This window comes from Electrona antarctica, assembly GCF_951216825.1.
Source record: "Electrona antarctica genome assembly, chromosome: 9".
NCBI lineage: Eukaryota > Metazoa > Chordata > Actinopteri > Myctophiformes > Myctophidae > Electrona > Electrona antarctica.
In genome coordinates, this window is record NC_136790.1 from 3,060,838 (window position 1) to 3,079,305 (window position 18,468).

An 18,468-nucleotide genomic window follows, 5' to 3' on the forward strand; every position below is an offset into this window, starting at 1 on the left:
ATTATAAGGAGTTCCCAATGCAGCTACGCCAAAATATTGAGTGTGTTGTCCTAACGTCAATGTGTCGCCATGGCCCTTATAGGTGCAAACAAAGGGGGTGTATGGGTATACACTGATGACATCAGCATGCTCATATAGGCATATTTGACATCACAGACCCTCCATATACAGTATGGGCATAAAAAGACAAAAAACTAATAAAGTATCTACAAGCTTACAATGTAGTTGTGATTAATGTAGCCCCCAATATTTTTATTTGAACTCATTTGTTCACTCATGATTTCTTATGATTCATAGCCTTGCAGTAATTTCTTGTTTGGTTTTATACTTTTCTCTAATCATTGGATAATTAATCCATTGATTCATCTTGTCCCTAACACAAACATTAAATCCCATTAACAATAAAGAGAATTTGTTTTGACACCGTTTGTTTTACATCATCATTACAACACCTAATCATATGAGTTAGAATTTAATATATTCTCGCCCCTCACTTCACACGGGTGTGATTTTGTTAGTTTAGTATTGAGGTAAAAAAATAAATAAAATAAAATAAAAAGGGATATAACTTACAGTATACTATTACTATTTGAAAGAAAATGTTTGTGTTTTGAAATTATTTGTGCTTTATGTTGTGCTTTATAATCATATTTAGTACTGTATATTCTAAACTCTTAGTCCATCTGTGTCACTACAAGGCTAATGGCCAGGAGCTTATTTGAAATTGCATGTGTTGGTATTAGAGCTAAGAGTGGCTGGGTGAATGAGGGTGGTGGGCGAGTGGGTGAGGATGAGGTGCCAAATTTGGAAAATGTTGTCCCCCTGACCTGACCATCACTCCTAATGGCTGGCCTACAATAGATAAGAGATATTCTATCTCATCCAATAATATAATACAAGCTCAAACAATAAGACAATAACAAAGAAGATAATTACAATACCAAGTTGTAGCTGCATTGGATGCAGTGACCCAGGGTGGATGGCGTTGCCCCAGTGACACAGGGTGGATGGCGTTGCCCCAGTGACACAGGGTGGATGGCGTTGCCCCAGTGACACAGGGTGGATGGCGTTGCCCCAGCAACAGTAAAGGGTCAAGACACCGTCGTCCAAACTCATTCTGGTAGTCTGTGTTGGTCTGACAGTAAACAGGGCACTGTCACAATTCACACAGTCAGTTAAGTCTAATATTTATACTCAATTACTGTATACTCAATCATATTCATCTCAATTAGTGAAAATGCAATATGCATTTGATGAGTGACGTGACAGGGCCATTCAACAAATGTATAAATTATGGTTGAAACAAAGCTAGGCTAATACATATTTTCTGAAATATTGTGGATTAAATTGACATGGAAGAATTAGGGTGTGTGGGAGGACTTTACAAGTACTTCATTTGGAATGTACCACACATTGGAATGTACCACACATTGGAATGTACCACACATTGGAATGTACCACACATTGGAATGGCTTTTGAAACAAATTGCTTTTATAATGGCATTAGATAGGCAATATTCGTGTTAGGGGGCCAGAGATAATTACAGTGAAGAGAAGAGAGTCACACAGGTTTGCTCCAATGGTGTTCTTTTATTGAAACACCATAATAATATACACGACGTTTCGACCGCAGGCGGCCTTCATCACCTGATGAAGGCCGCCTGCGGTCGAAACGTTGTGTCTTATATTATGGTGTTTTAAATAAAATAAAACACCATTGGAGCAAACCTGTGTGCGGAATCTCTTCTCTTCACTGTACTTACCTTAGTCCAGCACCAGCCAGGAACTGGATGTGCACAAGCCACATGCTTTTTAAACCAGAGATAATTAACCATTTCTGTAAACTGGAGCATAACATTATTTTAACTGCACATTGATTTTGGATTGAGATAATACCTGAGATCAGATTATTACTCAGTACATACAGCTATTCAAGTGAATTACTGGTATTAGATTATTGATTTTCAGTAGGTGATGCGTAATCTGCAACAGATTACACTCACACGTCACGCACTCTACTTTGCTGCTCTGCACTGGGCTCAGGCCTTCAGCCGCTCCATGATTTGCTGTGTAAGCAAGATTATCCCGGCATGATTCAGTGACCCGAGAAGTTATGAAGAGCCTCCATTTAGAGTACAATTCGGTCTAGCTGATAACTTCATCTGAGTCGATAGAATACATTTATCGATTTAAGTAGGACTGGGACTCTATTATGACAATAGCGATAACAACGTCATCACAGTTTTATCTCCTTTTGAGCATACTCACATAGCCCATGTCCAGAAATTCAAACTTGTTGGCTGAGCTTATAGGAAAGGTGACAGGTGAACCTTCAAACATCAAAAGAGAATATTAAACAGGCTGTATTGGAAGGACTAGGGAGACTGACAGTAGGAAGGACTAGGAAGACTGACAATAGGAAGGACTAGGAAGGACTAGGGAGACTGACAGTAGGAAGGACTAGGAAGGACTAGGGAGACTGACAATATTAAACAGGCTGTATTGGAAGGACTAGGGAGACTGACAGTAGGAAGGACTAGGAAGGACTAGGGAGACTGACAATAGGAAGGACTAGGAAGGACTAGGGAGACTGACAGTAGGAAGGACTAGGAAGGACTAGGGAGACTGACAGTAGGAAGGACTAGGAAGGACTAGGGAGACTGACAATAATAAACAGGCTGTATTGGAAGGACTAGGGAGACTGACAGTAATCAATATAATGGAAGGACTAGGGAGACTGACAGTAATCAATATAATGGAAGGACTAGGGAGACTGACAGTAATCAATATATTGGGAGGACTAGGGAGACTGACAGTAATCAATATATTGGAAGGACTAGGGAGACTGACAGTAATCAATATAATGATCCCCCTGCAGACTACAGTGATTCATTCAGTGGTTTTCAAACTTTCCAGGCTTCCAAAGTTTCCAGGTGTGGATCATCGAGTCATGGACTATTTTCATTTTGAACAAAATGCGAGATGGTTTGTCTAACCCATGTTATGCTTAGCTGTGATTGGGCCATAGCAGTTTGGGGAGGGGCCTAGCTATAGGTCAATTGTCATTGACCTTGCCACTAGGCCAAGGAAGAAATTAAAACAATCATTCAAATCGGCCTCAAGGTGGCGTTATAATAGGCAGATTCAGGTTTTGGCCTATAGGTCTTGAACCATGGTTCATATACAATCAAAATTATTTTCCCCTTGGATTCCTTGGATTACTACTCAACTCCCCAAATAAGCCATGCCCATTTCCATCTGTGACTGGTGGATTCCAAACGTTGCTGGACCACAATAAACTACCTGACCTGGAGGAGCTCTGAGGAGCACATTTTCCTAGTTTAACTATATAAGTGTGAAAATGGACTCTTACAGGTCCACTATTTATCTAGTAGTGCACAGTTAAATTTGACTGTGCACTACCTGGAGGGTTGGTAGGAGGGCATCAAGGTGGGAGAGCTGGTCCTTTAGTGCCTGCTCCTTCTCCTCGTGTTGACTGCAAATACAAACACGGAAATAATGTAACATTACACCTGTGCTATCTATCGTCTCCTCCGACATACACGGGGGGACCCGGCAGTGGACACACAATCTCAAACACTCCATATCCAGCCAGGACCCAATCTATCTGTCTTCTCCTATAACAAACATAGTGTCACAAAGGCAGGCCCGGACACATAGAGACAGACTGTGACATATAAATAGCCTCTAACACCCTTCCGGGAAACCAGCCTAGTGGCTGCTTCCAGGCAGTGGGTTGAGAGAGATGGAGGACAGAGGGTACAAAAGAATCTCATTAAAGATCCCAGAGGGCAACCAGATATCAGCACGTGCACACGCACACACACACACACGCACAGACACACACGCACGCGCACACACACACACACACACACACACACACACACACACACACAGAAATACTGAGTGCGAGTTTAACTCTGAGATTGTTTGAAAAATGGACTCGGGGAGTCGGGACACACAATATAGAGACACACATTTTAAAACGTGAGCTCCAAAGAGGTTTCTACTTAGGAAGCCGTTCATTGACTACAGTTCAGCACTCGACACCGCTGTGTCCTCCAAACGTGTCGCCAAGCTCAGAGACCTAATAGACTCGACACCGCCGGAGCAACTATATCCTGGACTTCCTGACGGACAGAGCCCAGGTGGTGTGGATTGGCACAACACCTCCTCCACACTGATTCTGAGCACAGGGTGCCCCCCAAGGATGTGTACAATAACTCCGCCGCCTCCTGTACTCCCTGTTCACTTCACAGCTGTGTGGCCATGGGTTACGCACAGCTCAAACTACACCATAAAGTTTGAGCCGTCATGAGCCTGATTACGGAGAATGGTATTACGGACTACAAGGGATGAAGTTCAGAGCCCTGACATTGTTGTGTCGGGAAAACAACCTTAATTTGAACCACATGGACACTAGCCTCCCTATTCTGGGCAGCACATAACATGGACACTAGCCTCCCTATTCTGGGCAGCACATAACATGGACACTAGCCTCCCTATTCTGGGCAGCACATAACATGGACACTAGCCTCCCTATTCTGGGCAGCACATAACATGGACACTAGCCTCCCTATTCTGGGCAGCACATAACATGAACACTAGCCTCCCTATTCTGGGCAGCACATAACATGGACACTAGCCTCCCTATTCTGGGCAGCACATAACATGGACACTAGCCTCCCTATTCTGGGCAGCACATAACATGGACACTAGCCTCCCTATTCTGGGCAGCACATAACATGGACACTAGCCTCCCTATTCTGGGCAGCACATAACATGGACCACATGGACACTAGCCTCCCTATTCTGGGCAGCACATAACATGGACACTAGCCTCCCTATTCTGGGCAGCACATAACATGGACACTAGCCTCCCTATTCTGGGCAGCACATAACATGAACACTAGCCTCCCTATTCTGGGCAGCACATAACATGGACACTAGCCTCCCTATTCTGGGCAGCACATGAACACTAGCCTCCCTATTCTGGGCAGCACATAACATGGACACTAGCCTCCCTATTCTGGGCAGCACATAACATGGACACTAGCCTCCCTATTCTGGGCAGCACATAACATGGCGCACATTTGGCGAGAATTATAGGCCAACCAACGTCGTAGACCATAAGACTTCTGAACTCAAAACAGTGATACTTGAAGATACACTAGCACTACGGTTTTTGATTGATTGATTGATTGATTGAAATATTACATAATACATTTCGAGCACAAACTCAATACAAAGGCTGTTAACTGTGAGTGGACGACCCAATTAAGCATTACACTTGTTTACAACAGGGTCCACCATGTTCAATTCATCAAAACATTTAGAGACGTACAAATAGACACTTCTATATAGACAAAGAACAGAACAGGAATTCATCATAATGGAGGTAAAAAGGGAAAAGAAACATATACAGTGAGGGAAAAAAGGGGGGGGGGGGGGGATTCAGATTTTACGGGGGCCAGTTTACAGATATGGGCTGTAAAGATCACGTTGTGAATTGTCATTTGTCCCCCAGCATTATACTGTACTACAGTAATGTATTTTAGAATGTTCACCAGAGGTGGGCAACCACGGGCATTCCTTTCATAACAATTTCTCTGCAGAAATACTGTACATACCCAGGCTATAACCTGGCTATGTACAGTATAGATTCAATACAAGAAAGGCTGGTGAGCAGGGACAAATTAGTCACTGGGCCAGTGGGGCCGTGGCCCAGGGGTCCTCATGGAGGTTAATCCGTCCCTGGGGGTGAGTGGTCTGCAAACAAAATGGGGGTGAGCATTCCGGTTACCATATAGAGGACTGATAACTGATAACAATTAAATATGATTTATTGTCATTTCAAGGTCTTGTGATAGCAGAGGAATCCATGTATTGAAAAGTTGACAAAAAAACTAGCTACTGTATAGATACTGTATCAGCGGGATTTAGAATGTGTACCACACTAGCATGTTTAGATTTCCGATTACCGGTATCTTATCCTCACCCTCACTCCTCGATGGAATCTCATTCTCAACATTTAAGAGAGTGATATTCTAGAAGGGCCGTGCAACAATCTTTGCAATAAAACATAGCTTGCTTAAAAAGTAAAATTGTGTCTATTATGAGAAATGCATTGCAAAACATGGACATAACAATTTCATGCCAGAGCCACTGTAGCTCTAACCATTATCACAATGGAAATAGTGTTATCCTTCAATCACTGTAAAATCATACCTCTGTGCTATTTGCAAATTGTTCATAAAGTATGCAATCAATCGATCCAGGACTCTCTCAACATTTCAGAGTTTGATTCCATTTCAATGTTTGCTGCACGTTGGAGTTGAACCCACGTTGAACCCAGTTGAACCCACGCAGGACATTCTTATAGGTTCACATCTTTTTCATTGAGAACCCAATGCCTACATGAGACCTAAAATAGGCCTATACATTGTACCTGGGAAAGGGTACTGTTTTCGTACAAGGGACAATAAAATGAACCCATAATGGTCATCCTATATATAATGTACATGTACACCATTTTTAAAGCGTGGCTAACCATCTATAAAATGAACCTGTTTGATTGTCTGTCCGGGGCTAATCTCACAAAACATATCATGGGCTGTATTTTGCGTGTCTTAAGTACCAGGTCTTATTACTTAACTTGGAGGCGTGATCAATGCCATTTGACTATTCTGAGTGGCCAAAGAGCATTGACCACGCCTCCAGGTCTTAAGTTAAGTAATAAGACCTGGAACTTAAGACACGCAAAATACAGCCCTATAATAGTGTCTCAGTCTACAAATGTTTTATATTTTTAGATGATAATATAATGGAAGACAATGGGGGGTCAGATCAGGCTGAAACCTTGCCCAGATTTGGTGTCATAGACAACAGACTGGGGTCTAAAATCCACATGGGAGGCACACTATTATTAGACCTTGTTTTAATATTTACAGTGCAGGACCGGGGGGCGGGGCCTGTTGTTTTAATATTTACAGTGCAGGACCGGGGGCCTCTTGTTTTAATATTTACAGTGCAGGACCGGGGGGCCTCTTGTTTTATTTACAGTGCAGGACCGGGGGGCGGGGCCTCTTGTTTTATTTACAGTGCAGGACCGGGGGGCGGGGCCTCTTGTTTTAATATTTACAGTGCAGGACCGGGGGGCGGGGGCCTCTTGTTTTAATATTTACAGTGCAGGACCGGGGGGCGGGGCCTCTTGTTTTAATATTTACAGTGCAGGACCGGGGGGCGGGGGCCTCTTGTTTTAATATTTACAGTGCAGGACCGGGGCCTCTAGTTTTAATATTTACAGTGCAGGACCAGGGCCTCTTGTTTTAATATTTACAGTGCAGGACCGGGGGCCTCTAGTTTTAATATTTACAGTGCAGGACCGGGGGCCTCTAGTTTTAATATTTACAGTGCAGGACCAGGGCCTCTTGTTTTAATATTTACAGTGCAGGACCGGGGGCCTCTAGTTTTAATATTTACAGTGCAGGACCGGGGGCCTCTAGTTTTAATATTTACAGTGCAGGACCAGGGCCTCTTGTTTTAATATTTACAGTGCAGGACCAGGACCTCTTGTTTTAATATTTACAGTGCAGGACCGGGGGCCTCTTGTTTTAATATTTACAGTGCAGGACCGGGGGCCTCTTGTTTTAATATTTACAGTGCAGGACCGGGGCCTCTTGTTTTAATATTTACAGTGCAGGACCGGGGGCCTCTTGTTTTAATATTTACAGTGCAGGACCGGGGGCCTCTTGTTTTAATATTTACAGTGCAGGACCGGGGGCCTCTTGTTTTAATATTTACAGTGCAGGACCGGGGGCCTCTTGTTTTAATATTTACAGTGCAGGACCGGGGGCCTCTTGTTTTAATATTTACAGTGCAGGACCGGGGGCCTCTTGTTTTAATATTTACAGTGCAGGACCAGGGGCCTCTTGTTTTAATATTTACAGTGCAGGACCGGGGGCCTCTTGTTTTAATATTTACAGTGCAGGACCAGGGCCTCTTGTTTTAATATTTACAGTGCAGGACCAGGGGCCTCTTGTTTTAATATTTACAGTGCAGGACCAGGGGCCTCTTGTTTTAATATTTACAGTGCAGGACCGGGGGCCTCTTGTTTTAATATTTACAGTGCAGGACCAGGGCCTCTTGTTTTAATATTTACAGTGCAGGACCAGGGGCCTCTTGTTTTAATATTTACAGTGCAGGACCAGGGCCTCTTGTTTTAATATTTACAGTGCAGGACCGGCCTCTTGTTTTAATATTTACAGTGCAGGACCAGGGCCTCTTGTTTTAATATTTACAGTGCAGGACCGGCCTCTTGTTTTAATATTTACAGTGCAGGACCAGGGCCTCTTGTTTTAATATTTACAGTGCAGGACCGGGGGCCTCTTGTTTTAATATTTACAGTGCAGGACCGGCCTCTTGTTTTAATATTTACAGTGCAGGACCAGGGCCTCTTGTTTTAATATTTACAGTGCAGGACCGGCCTCTTGTTTTAATATTTACAGTGCAGGACCGGGGGCCTCTTGTTTTAATATTTACAGTGCAGGACCGGGGGCCTCTTGTTTTAATATTTACAGTGCAGGACCGGCCTCTTGTTTTAATATTTACAGTGCAGGACCAGGGCCTCTAGTTTTAATATTTACAGTGCAGGACCGGCCTCTTGTTTTAATATTTACAGTGCAGGACCGGGGGCCTCTTGTTTTCAGGCCACGCCCACTGGCTGCTTGTCTTGAACTTTGCAAAGTTTCAGTCAGACAACTCACGAATAGATTTAACCAATATGTATTAGAGAATGAGAATACAAGTGTGCATATGATACAATATTAGACTTGGCGTTCGGCTCGGCTGCATTTACTCCCTGCTCGGCGCGATTAAACACCATCGTAAAACATTAAGAGCAGGGAGATAGATATACAATAAAAAACACACCCGTGTGAACTGAGTGGTGTAAGGTCTTAGATAGACTGATCAGCTGTGGTCTGACGTAATGAAATCACACCCGGGTGAACTGGGTGACCGTAGCAACCATGCTCATTTTGTCTGCACAGACAGACTAACAAAGCCAGTTGTAGGAGTGGTAAAAAACCCCATGGGGAGCATAAATAACAGAGCCCACCGGTGCTGCTGGGGTGGTGGTAGGAGCAAACATCACATAACAACCAGAAACCATATGCAGAGGAAGGCAAGAAGAGCATGCAGACTGGTGAGCTTAAGTAGCCCGCCCAATTGGTCAGCTGACTGCCACATCAGCGAATGACGTGTGGGACTTGCACACACTTATACACCCACATAGTGATGCAGCATGTTAACCCCTTGAGTATAGGTGCTGCCACACTATGGAAAGAGCCGCGCACGTTCTCGGCTGCGCGCAGCTTAAATTCTGAGTTTTTAGACAGGCGCATACTATACTCAAGGGGTTAACATGCTGCATCACAGTCACCGTCTCCACACCTTAGCGCAAAACGGTCTTAAGCTGCGCACTTCTTAAGCTGCGCGCAGCTTAAATTCTGAGTTTTTAGACAGCTGGTGGATGGAAAAGAAGCTCCACCTTCGCAGACTTTTTGCGCGGAGGAGAGCGTTTTCGGGAATCTGGCCGCCGCGCAAAAAGTCCGCGGAGGTGGAGCTTCTTTTCCATCCACCAGCTGTCTAAAAACTCAGAATTTAAGCTGCGCGCAGCTTAAGAAGTGCGCAGCTTAAGACCGTTTTGCGCTAAGGTGTGGAGACGGTGACTGTGATGCAGCATGTTAACCCCTTGAGTATAGTATGCGCCTTTGAGCACGGCATGAACCCCCTGGAGTATGTCTGCCTGAACTAACTCCGCAGGCTACGCATCATATATACTTCATGGTTGGCTACATTAATTTGAGATGACAATAAGCTGCAACTACAGTCATGCAGAAATGGTAGTAGTCCTACTAATGTTTGACCTCCCTGTTGTGCTGCCCTGCCAGTCAAGCTTAATAGTACCACCTCTTTCATCTTGGGGCAGAATGAAAATCTCTCCCCATAAATGTGTGTGTGGTGAGAGGAGAGATTATTCTCGACCAACTAGTGTTCTATTCACCACCTTGAAGCATAATGAAAAATGTAGCACAATTGAAGAAGCCTCCCCAAAAGACCTGTGACAGCAGAATAATAGCATCTCACTGATAAATATTGTGACCCCCTGGCATCATGGTAACAAAAGAGCATTTTCTTAGGTCTGACTGGTCTAGTTATATACTAATTATATATAGATAGACATCTTTGCTGTTTTCAGTAGAATCTCTTTCTCTCTGCTAGTTTCTTCTGTCAGTTATGAGCATAGAAACAAGGTATTCATTCATTCATTACCCTGCAGTGAAAATGGCCTTCAGCAAAATAACTTCTAATGAAGATGAACATTGAAAAAAAGAAGCCACATGTTCACATATTTCACAGTATGAGGTTGGTTCCCTCGTGTGGCTTGTTAATGATATACAAGACATCAGGCTGCTCATTTCTCAATAAGACCAACAGAGACACCTAGTGGTGAAACAAGGTAACAATAATAATAGCAGTGAGGAATTTATTTTGCTACTATGAGACCTGGATTATATAATATATGCAAATGTAAGATATTATTGTCTTACAATTGTTGCAAGTACCTGACAGGAATAGATAGGACAATACAACTGGTCTGGTCATGTTTTGTCAATCACAAAAATGGATTCAATAGTTTTCTATACATTTCTGCTATTAGCCCATTTTGGGCGGGAACCCCTTTTGGTGTTTTAAACATTATGTTATAATTTAGCTATTGAAAAATAGCAGATCTACAAGCTCATAGCGCGCCACCGAGTGGCGCGCTATGAGCTTGTAGGTCTGCTATTTTTGAAAAATCGTGAAAATATTTATTTCAGAAAACTGGAGGATTTAGAAGATTTTTTTTTAATCTTGAGGTCAACTTATTTGACAGACTCCTGTGTTTCTCGGCTCATACTGAACGACAATAAGCCTCTCCGACCTACAGTTATGTAATGTTGTGTACATCACAGTTTTGATCCCAGGGGTGGTATCTCACCTGCAAGCTGTTGAACGCAGTGCAGATTCCATTCTCCTCTTCCTCCATATTCAGGCACGTACACCTCTCCTATATCAGCCTTGAGCAGGACGATAGCCTCTCGAGCTGAAGTTTGAAGCTCCAAGTAGATATATATATATATATATATATATATACACACTTTTTTATACTTTTTTCCCCTGATTACTAGATGTGGCAGGATTTTAATTTAAAATGTCATGACTGGCTCACCAATATCGTCTGGTCCAATATCTCACAGCCTTGCATGTAAGCTGTTTCAATGTCAATGCAGTGTTTCCGGCTCTCCCTGTGATAAACAAAAATAACGAAACAATAGAATAGAATAGAATAGAATAGAATAGAATAGAATAGAATATAATAGAATAGTGTCATATGATTCAAATAAACTAACAGTATTTACTCACACTTCCATCATGTCTCTGAAGCACTTAATGCATTTTGGACTGAGGTCGATAAAAATAAAGGATTCTAAATCCTAAAAGAATTCTGAAAACCCATGTTTCTATGTCAGTGGTGCTCAACCTTTTTCATGTCAAGGACCCCCAGAATTATCTCTATTGGGCCGCGGATCCCCATCTCAAAATATGTAGTTCCAGGGACCCCCCTGAAGCCAATATTTTAGTTAAAAATGTTCGCTCTGAAATATATATTCAAAGATTTGCACCACATTTTCATGACTTTTCAAAAATAGAAGACCTACAAGCTCATAGCGCGGCACCGAGTGCCGCGCTATGAGCTTGTAGATCTGCTATTTTTCAATAGCTAAATTATAACATACAATTTACAATTTACAATTTAGGCATTTAGCAGACGCTCTTAATCCAGAGCGATTTACATTAAGCAATAACAAAAGCATGGCATACATCACATATATAAAAAGTAGTTATCATGAATCATGCGTAGACTAAGAACATAATGCTTAAAACACCAACAGGGGTTCCCGCCCAAAATGGGTTAATGCAAAGCATTGAGTTATTTTCTGTTGAGAAAAGAATGTATGGTTCCTGGTGGAGAAAACACTGTTCAACTCAATTCATGGCTGTCCTGTAGCATACACTACAGTGTAGCTAATTTGGGTTGCTGATGTCATGAAAAAGACTATAAAGTACAAATGCTTACAGTAAAAGTATATAGGAATTTATTATACAACATAACAAAAAAAGCTAATTTACTTTTGTGACCTTGTAATTAAGCACTTAAACCCTATATAATGTGTTTAACAGTGTCCCCCAGGGGTCTATACTTGTTCCCATTATTTTTCCCTCTATACCAAATACCTTCACCAAAAATATCTACAAGCTAACAACATCTACTACATCTCATCAATCTACAAGCTTACATCAATCTACAGCAGATATATACAACCTCACGCGTCACAATGTGACACGTGAGTTCGTAGATCTGTTTTTAAGTGGTGCAACCACTTCCTTAAGTGACTATGTGTGTGGGTGCGTCTGAGCACGAAAACAGCATGGTTGTAAGTTGTAACTCTGTCATTTCTCAACCGTTTCGGACACAGGGCAGCTCGCCGGAATCGGCGCGACCCTGGGGTCTGGAACCCCCCCCCCCCGGGGACCCCCACACGGAGTTGCACCACTTACTTCACACGGGTGTGATTTTTTTTCTCTGAATGTTCGCCTGTTATGACATGCCCAGAATGTGGTGGATATACAGTAGCTTTAGTACGCAGGCTCTGTGCTTGAGGCCTAGTGCACATCATGGCACTCACAGCACTTCTTGTGTCTTGCTTTGGTGCGTTTGGCCAGAGTTACCATGTCATGGAGGGAGAATATGCTGGCCATGCGAGTTGATTCTCTGCAGGCTTCACAGAGTGGCTACAAGTATGGCAATAGTACATCACAACCGTTTCCTGTCACCGGGTGGGTGGCGTGGGCAGGCAGGCAGGCAGGCAGGCAGGCAGGCAGACAGACAGACAGACAGACAGACAGACAGACAGACAGACAGACAGACAGACAGACAGACAGACAGACAGACAGACAGACAGACAGACAGGCAGGCAGGCAGACAGACAGACATAATTTCCAGATGCTTACTTTAGAAACGTAAACCATATATGTAGTTGACAATAGTCCCCCAGGGGTCTAGGCCCCAGGCCCCTGTTCCCCTTCTTTTTTGAGGGGTGCTAACGTTAACTTTTTTACAGGGGCCTGCAGTTTCGAATTGCAGCAAATAAAGCTTAAGATAAAATGGTATTTCTGTACCTTTTTGTTGTTTTCTGGGTCATAGTTAGCACACTGGACAGGCTCCTCAGTATCATTATGGTTGTCCATCCAGAATTCTTCTGGTGGGAGTGTCCCTTTTACTACAGATGGCTAACTGTAACATAGAGACAAATTCAGATTGATTGATATGACCAGTTGCAAATTACAGATAGGTGCTATTTTGTGGTGGTTTTGAAGGTTAAGGAGTTACATTTCTGATGGCTGTTGGACAAATTAGATTTATTTTTACGTCATAGACGTTTAATTGGGGCACTGAAGGCCAAGTGGTGGTCTGCGCATACCACAGCTTTGATGCCTGATAGCACAGCCCAGGTTTCATTCCCTAGCATGGCAGTGTATCAGTGTATAGGCTAGTCTGCATGTCACTCCCTGTTTCCTGTCTCGCTCTACTTCAAGGCAGAAAAGCCTCAAAACCAACCTTAAAATCCTTGTTCAGATGAGTTCATAAAATAATTATATCAAATCTTTTGCACTATTCATACTTTGATAACACAAGTACGCCTATTGCAGTACGATCTCACTGTTTGGAGGCCAATATATGTCGTCCTTCATCATCATCTATGCCATCAGAACTATGACATCAGTCCATCATGTCCATAATTGGGCAGGAGCCCATTAAATAATATGATCTGATCAAATGATATTCAGCGACCGCATACCAAGCAATACAACCATATTCAGTCTCCACGTCTCCAGCTGTTTTGAAGTACATGGTAGAAATAATAGCAGTGACTGCGCTGTAACCCTCCTCTCCTGTAGAGGCAGTCTCGCGTTGTGAAGAAGTGTTTCGTCGCGGAAGAGGTATATATACCCGGAAGCATATGGCTCTGCCCGGAAGTAGCTGTCACTCACCAAACGTGTTTACTACTGCAGGTTTACTGTTTGGAGCGTCGAGGCAGGCGAGCGGCTGTTACCAGAACGTTCTAGATTAATATCACCGAGAGAACAGTTTCGCAGCAGTTTGAGGCTGGGACATTTCTGAGGAGAGAGAGAGAGAGAGAGGTAACACAATGTCTGTGATAGCAGAGGATAACGTGCGGGGCAGGGATGTATTCAAGGATATCAACGCCGACGACGAGGACTCGCATCCTACCGAGATGGAGAGTCTGTGTATGAGCTGTTACGAGAACGGCGTCACCCGCCTGCTGCTCACCAGAATCCCCTTCTTCAGAGAAGTCATCATCAGCTCCTTCAGCTGTCCACACTGCAACGAGGCCAACTCGGAGATCCAGTCGGCGGGGCGCATCCAGGACCAAGGTATTTGCTACACCCTGAAAGTACAGTCGAAGCAGGACTTGAACCGAGAGGTGGTCAAAGCGGACAGCGCGGCCGTCAGGATACCCGACGTCGAGTTTGAAATCCCCGCATACACACAGAAGGGCTCCCTGTCGACCATCGAGGGCCTCCTGGACCGAGCGGTCGTCGGCTTGGAGCAGGAGCAGCCCGCGAGGAGGGCCGCGGACCCCGAGGTTGCCCAGAAAATAGACGAGTTCATCGAGAAATTGAAAAAGTTGAAAGAGGTGGAGGAAGAGTTCACGTTGATCGTCGAGGATCCGTCCGGGAACAGTTTCGTGGAGAATCCAGTGGCCCCCCAGAAGGATGCAGCTCTCACCGTCACCCGCTTTAAGCGGACTGCCCAGCAGGACATGCAGCTGGGGATCGCAGCTGGAGAGGAGCTGGAAGAGGAGCCGGCCGGCAACGACCTGGACAGCATGCGCAACGAGGTCCTGCAGTTCAACACGAACTGTCCAGAATGCAACTTACCCGCTTCCACTAACATGAAGCTCGTACAGATCCCCCACTTCAAAGAGGTCATCATCATGGCCACTGTCTGCGACGAATGCGGACACAGGACGAACGAGGTGAAGTCCGGCGGAGCCACGGAGGCCCTGGCCACACGGATCACCCTGCGCCTCACCGGCCCCTCCGACATGTCCAGAGACCTGCTGAAGTCTGAGACGTGTAGTGTACTCATCCCCGAGCTGGAGTTCGAGTTGGGCATGGCGGCTGTGGGAGGGAAATTCACCACCGTGGAAGGACTGCTCGTGGACATCAAGAATCTGATTGTTGGCAAGAACCCGTTCCTCTGTGGCGACAGCAGCTTTGAGGACCGGGTGGACAAGCTGAAGCTCTTCGGGAAGAAGCTTGACAAGATCATTGCTGGAGAAATGGATGTCCATTTAGTTCTCGATGACCCGGCCGGTAACAGTTACATCCAGAACGAGTACGCCCCAGACCCGGACCCTGAGATGACGATCGAGAAATACACCCGCACCTTTGAGCAGAACGAAGATCTGGGATTGAATGATATGATAACAGAGGGTTATGAAACGCAGTGAATTGTGTACCACAAATAACTTTGTTTTCCCTCTCAAGTTTTAAGTTGGATGATGCAAATTATTATGGGCACCTGGCAGTGAACCTAGTGTAGGCCGCCTAATTATATTTAATTTTGAGGATTTGGGGTAATTTTAGTTAAGCACTGGCTATGTGGTCAACAATTTGGTATATAGGGAGGGACCTACTAATGCCTACTGTATGTGCTGATGACCACTGCAATATTGTTTTAAGTTAACATGTTTCAAGTTTAAAAGTTTGTTAAATGAGAATAAAGTAAGAATACAAAATCCATTTGTAATTCAGTGGACATTGTTGACTTTAAGCTATCACAAGTTCACAACACAAACACTGCAGGCTGAAGATGTATTCTAGCATTGCATATAATAACCCACACATGTTCTTATGATGTGCCACAAGGTGGCGCCTTGTCACTACAGAATTTTGTTCCATAAAGCTTAAGTGCCCACAATGATGTGTTTATAAAGCAAACACTCCCATTTCAACAAGGTATGACAAATCTGACTTATATTGGACATAAGTCATGACAATATTAAAATGAATGCTATTCCAGAAGTAAAGATTTGAGTAAAAAAATGTTCGCTTTGATATTTTTCAAGATTTGCACAAATGTTCACAATAAAAAAAATAGCAGATCGGCAAGCTGGCGATGCGGCACACGCTGTGGGCTTAATAATCATACGATTGAAGTGGTTAGGATGATTGCAATGATTCCATGGTACATTTGAAAGAAGGAATGCCAGCACTCAATTAATGTCCTTTTCACATGTTTATTAATTCCTCTGATGAGCTAACATACTCGTTTAGGCCAGGTGGGCCTTCCTCGTCGTTAGTCGAGTATTAGAATATATAGTGTATTGTTGCAACCGAAGGTCGCAGTTAAATATGGAATCGAGCATTTCCCGTCAGTGTGTCGGAGGTCTAGTGACATCATTTGGGATGGAGCAGTGGAGACCCGGCCTGATGTCATAGTCAATGCGACCTGCTGTCGCAGTTAATCCCATATATGGAGATCCCTGATGTCATCACTATTGGCCAGCAACTCTATATCTGACCTCAAACCCTTAGATCTCCATATATGGATATATTTCAGAACCTGTTCTGACATTCTATATGTTGATCCTTCCTCTTCAATGTCTCCCTTTTGACTTCTATGTCCATTCAAATTTCAAACTCTAGACGGGCCTGCCCCAAAGTTATTAGTGCAGCTGCGCCCGGAAGCCGGCGAAAACTAGAGTTCTCAACAGGCCTGGTCCTACCTGGGCACTCATCAAACCCTGTACATTCAAGAGAATGTCCCTGCTTGTCAACGGCGTCAACGGCGGATGTGTGCACATGATTGCCCTCAGGTGTCGAATCTACTTGTAGCCATGGCATTTTCAATTGAAACAAAGTAGCAACTGTTATAGAAAAGCAATAGATTGGCCCACGAAATCTGATTTATAACTATGAATTTCCTTGTTCAAATAAACTATTTGAACAATACAAGAATACGTTTTTAATCTGATTCAACAATTTCCAATAGTTTCCAAGGTTATGCCACTAAATTGCAGCTCTGTGCTGTTGCCAACGTTACCTATTTCTCTGTAGTGTTATGCTTATGGGAATAATACATTTTCAATTTCTTCCTCACACTTATCTAGTTATTGTAGCAGTACTCTTGGCACAACTCATTGCATAGCAGTAAATTCCAGATTGCATAGATCTTGAGGGAGCAGTTGATGATAGGCTGCTTCCAGGGAAAATACTAGTATACGGTATAACCAGTATTAGTACAACGATTAAAGAACAAACCAGTTAAGATCTTTGTAGTGTTCCAAGTGCTCCAATTAACTACAAAACCACAGCTGGAGCGTTTAATTGTCTCAGTTAAACTTAACACATCAGATTGTACTACAGTATGTACTAATGCTACTGAAGATAACTACATATTTAGCAGCTATTGTGCCAACTAGTGAAGTGACAGCTCAGTGCGAGTGAGAATCCAGTAGGCCTACTGGGTAAGAGTAACTTGGATGTAAATTTAAGTTCAGCATTTAATATTGTCATCATTCATTCTCTTGTATCCATTAGCGTTTCAGTAAGTTATTTGTGGTGTGTAGATCGAGGACAATTGTCGTAGTGCAAGCACAAACCCACAGCAGCTGTACTGCAAAGACGAAGGCCAGAGAGGCCTCATGCATCTCCAGTGATCCAGGTTATCTAATAGTCTTAATTAAAGTACAATAAAAGAGACCGATTTAGCCTCAGGCATGAACAGAATCAAACCCTGGTGCTGTTCCTCAGTGATAGCACTGCTTAACTTTCTCAGAGAGATCATATCACGTTAACCACCTAAGCCCAATATACTTGAATATAGATGAACAGTGAAAATAGCTGATATTATATACATAATTGGTCACATTGTGAGCTTGTAGATCTACTATTTTTTACCAAATAGGGATGCCAAAATTAATGTGTTTAAGAAACATATGACCAGCCACAGCTTACAGTACATGAAGAAACAACATCACGGAATAAAGTGGTGCTCAGGAAAACCATGAGGTTTCCAGTTAGATTCCGGGCTCCCCAAGAGTTAGTGTTGAATGTCCTTGAGCAAGACGCTGAACCCTTAATTGCTCCAGATGTGCAGGTTGGTGCCTTGCATGGTTTCCTCTGCCGTCGGTGTGTGTGAATGGGTGAATGTAATGCACATTCTATGTCAAGCACTTTGGATAAAAGTGCTATATAAATGCAACATTTAACATTATTTATTTTAAAAAGTGCATTCATTGTAATAAT

At 43.4% G+C, this 18,468-nt stretch overlaps 2 protein-coding genes across 2 annotated transcripts in view; one reads left to right on the plus strand and one right to left on the minus strand.

Annotated features, from left to right (window-relative positions):
* rnf207a (ring finger protein 207a) overlaps positions 1-13,377 on the minus strand; it is a gene marked incomplete at both ends in the record, with an annotated part of 33,465 nt that extends 20,088 nt beyond the window's left edge. The window contains 9 exon segments of the mRNA XM_079509720.1: positions 971-1,135; positions 2,269-2,307; positions 2,310-2,330; positions 3,424-3,496; positions 10,266-10,290; positions 10,293-10,311; positions 11,066-11,122; positions 11,124-11,183; positions 13,309-13,377. Coding sequence (XP_079365846.1) covers positions 971-1,135; positions 2,269-2,307; positions 2,310-2,330; positions 3,424-3,496; positions 10,266-10,290; positions 10,293-10,311; positions 11,066-11,122; positions 11,124-11,183; positions 13,309-13,377 — 528 coding nt within the window.
* A 777-nt stretch (positions 13,378-14,154) lies between these two features.
* Positions 14,155-15,960, plus strand: LOC306929329 (zinc finger protein ZPR1-like). The gene has a single exon (XM_079509772.1). It carries the CDS (start codon positions 14,340-14,342, stop codon positions 15,666-15,668), a length of 1,329 nt encoding a protein of 442 aa, XP_079365898.1. The 5' UTR covers positions 14,155-14,339; the 3' UTR covers positions 15,669-15,960.
* Positions 15,961-18,468: the final 2,508 nt, after the last annotated feature.

Bases quoted from the DNA above. Each gene is read 5' to 3' on its own strand.
- LOC306929329 (XM_079509772.1), top strand. From the start codon at position 14,340: ATGTCTGTGATAGCAGAGGATAACGTGCGGGGCAGGGATGTATTCAAG.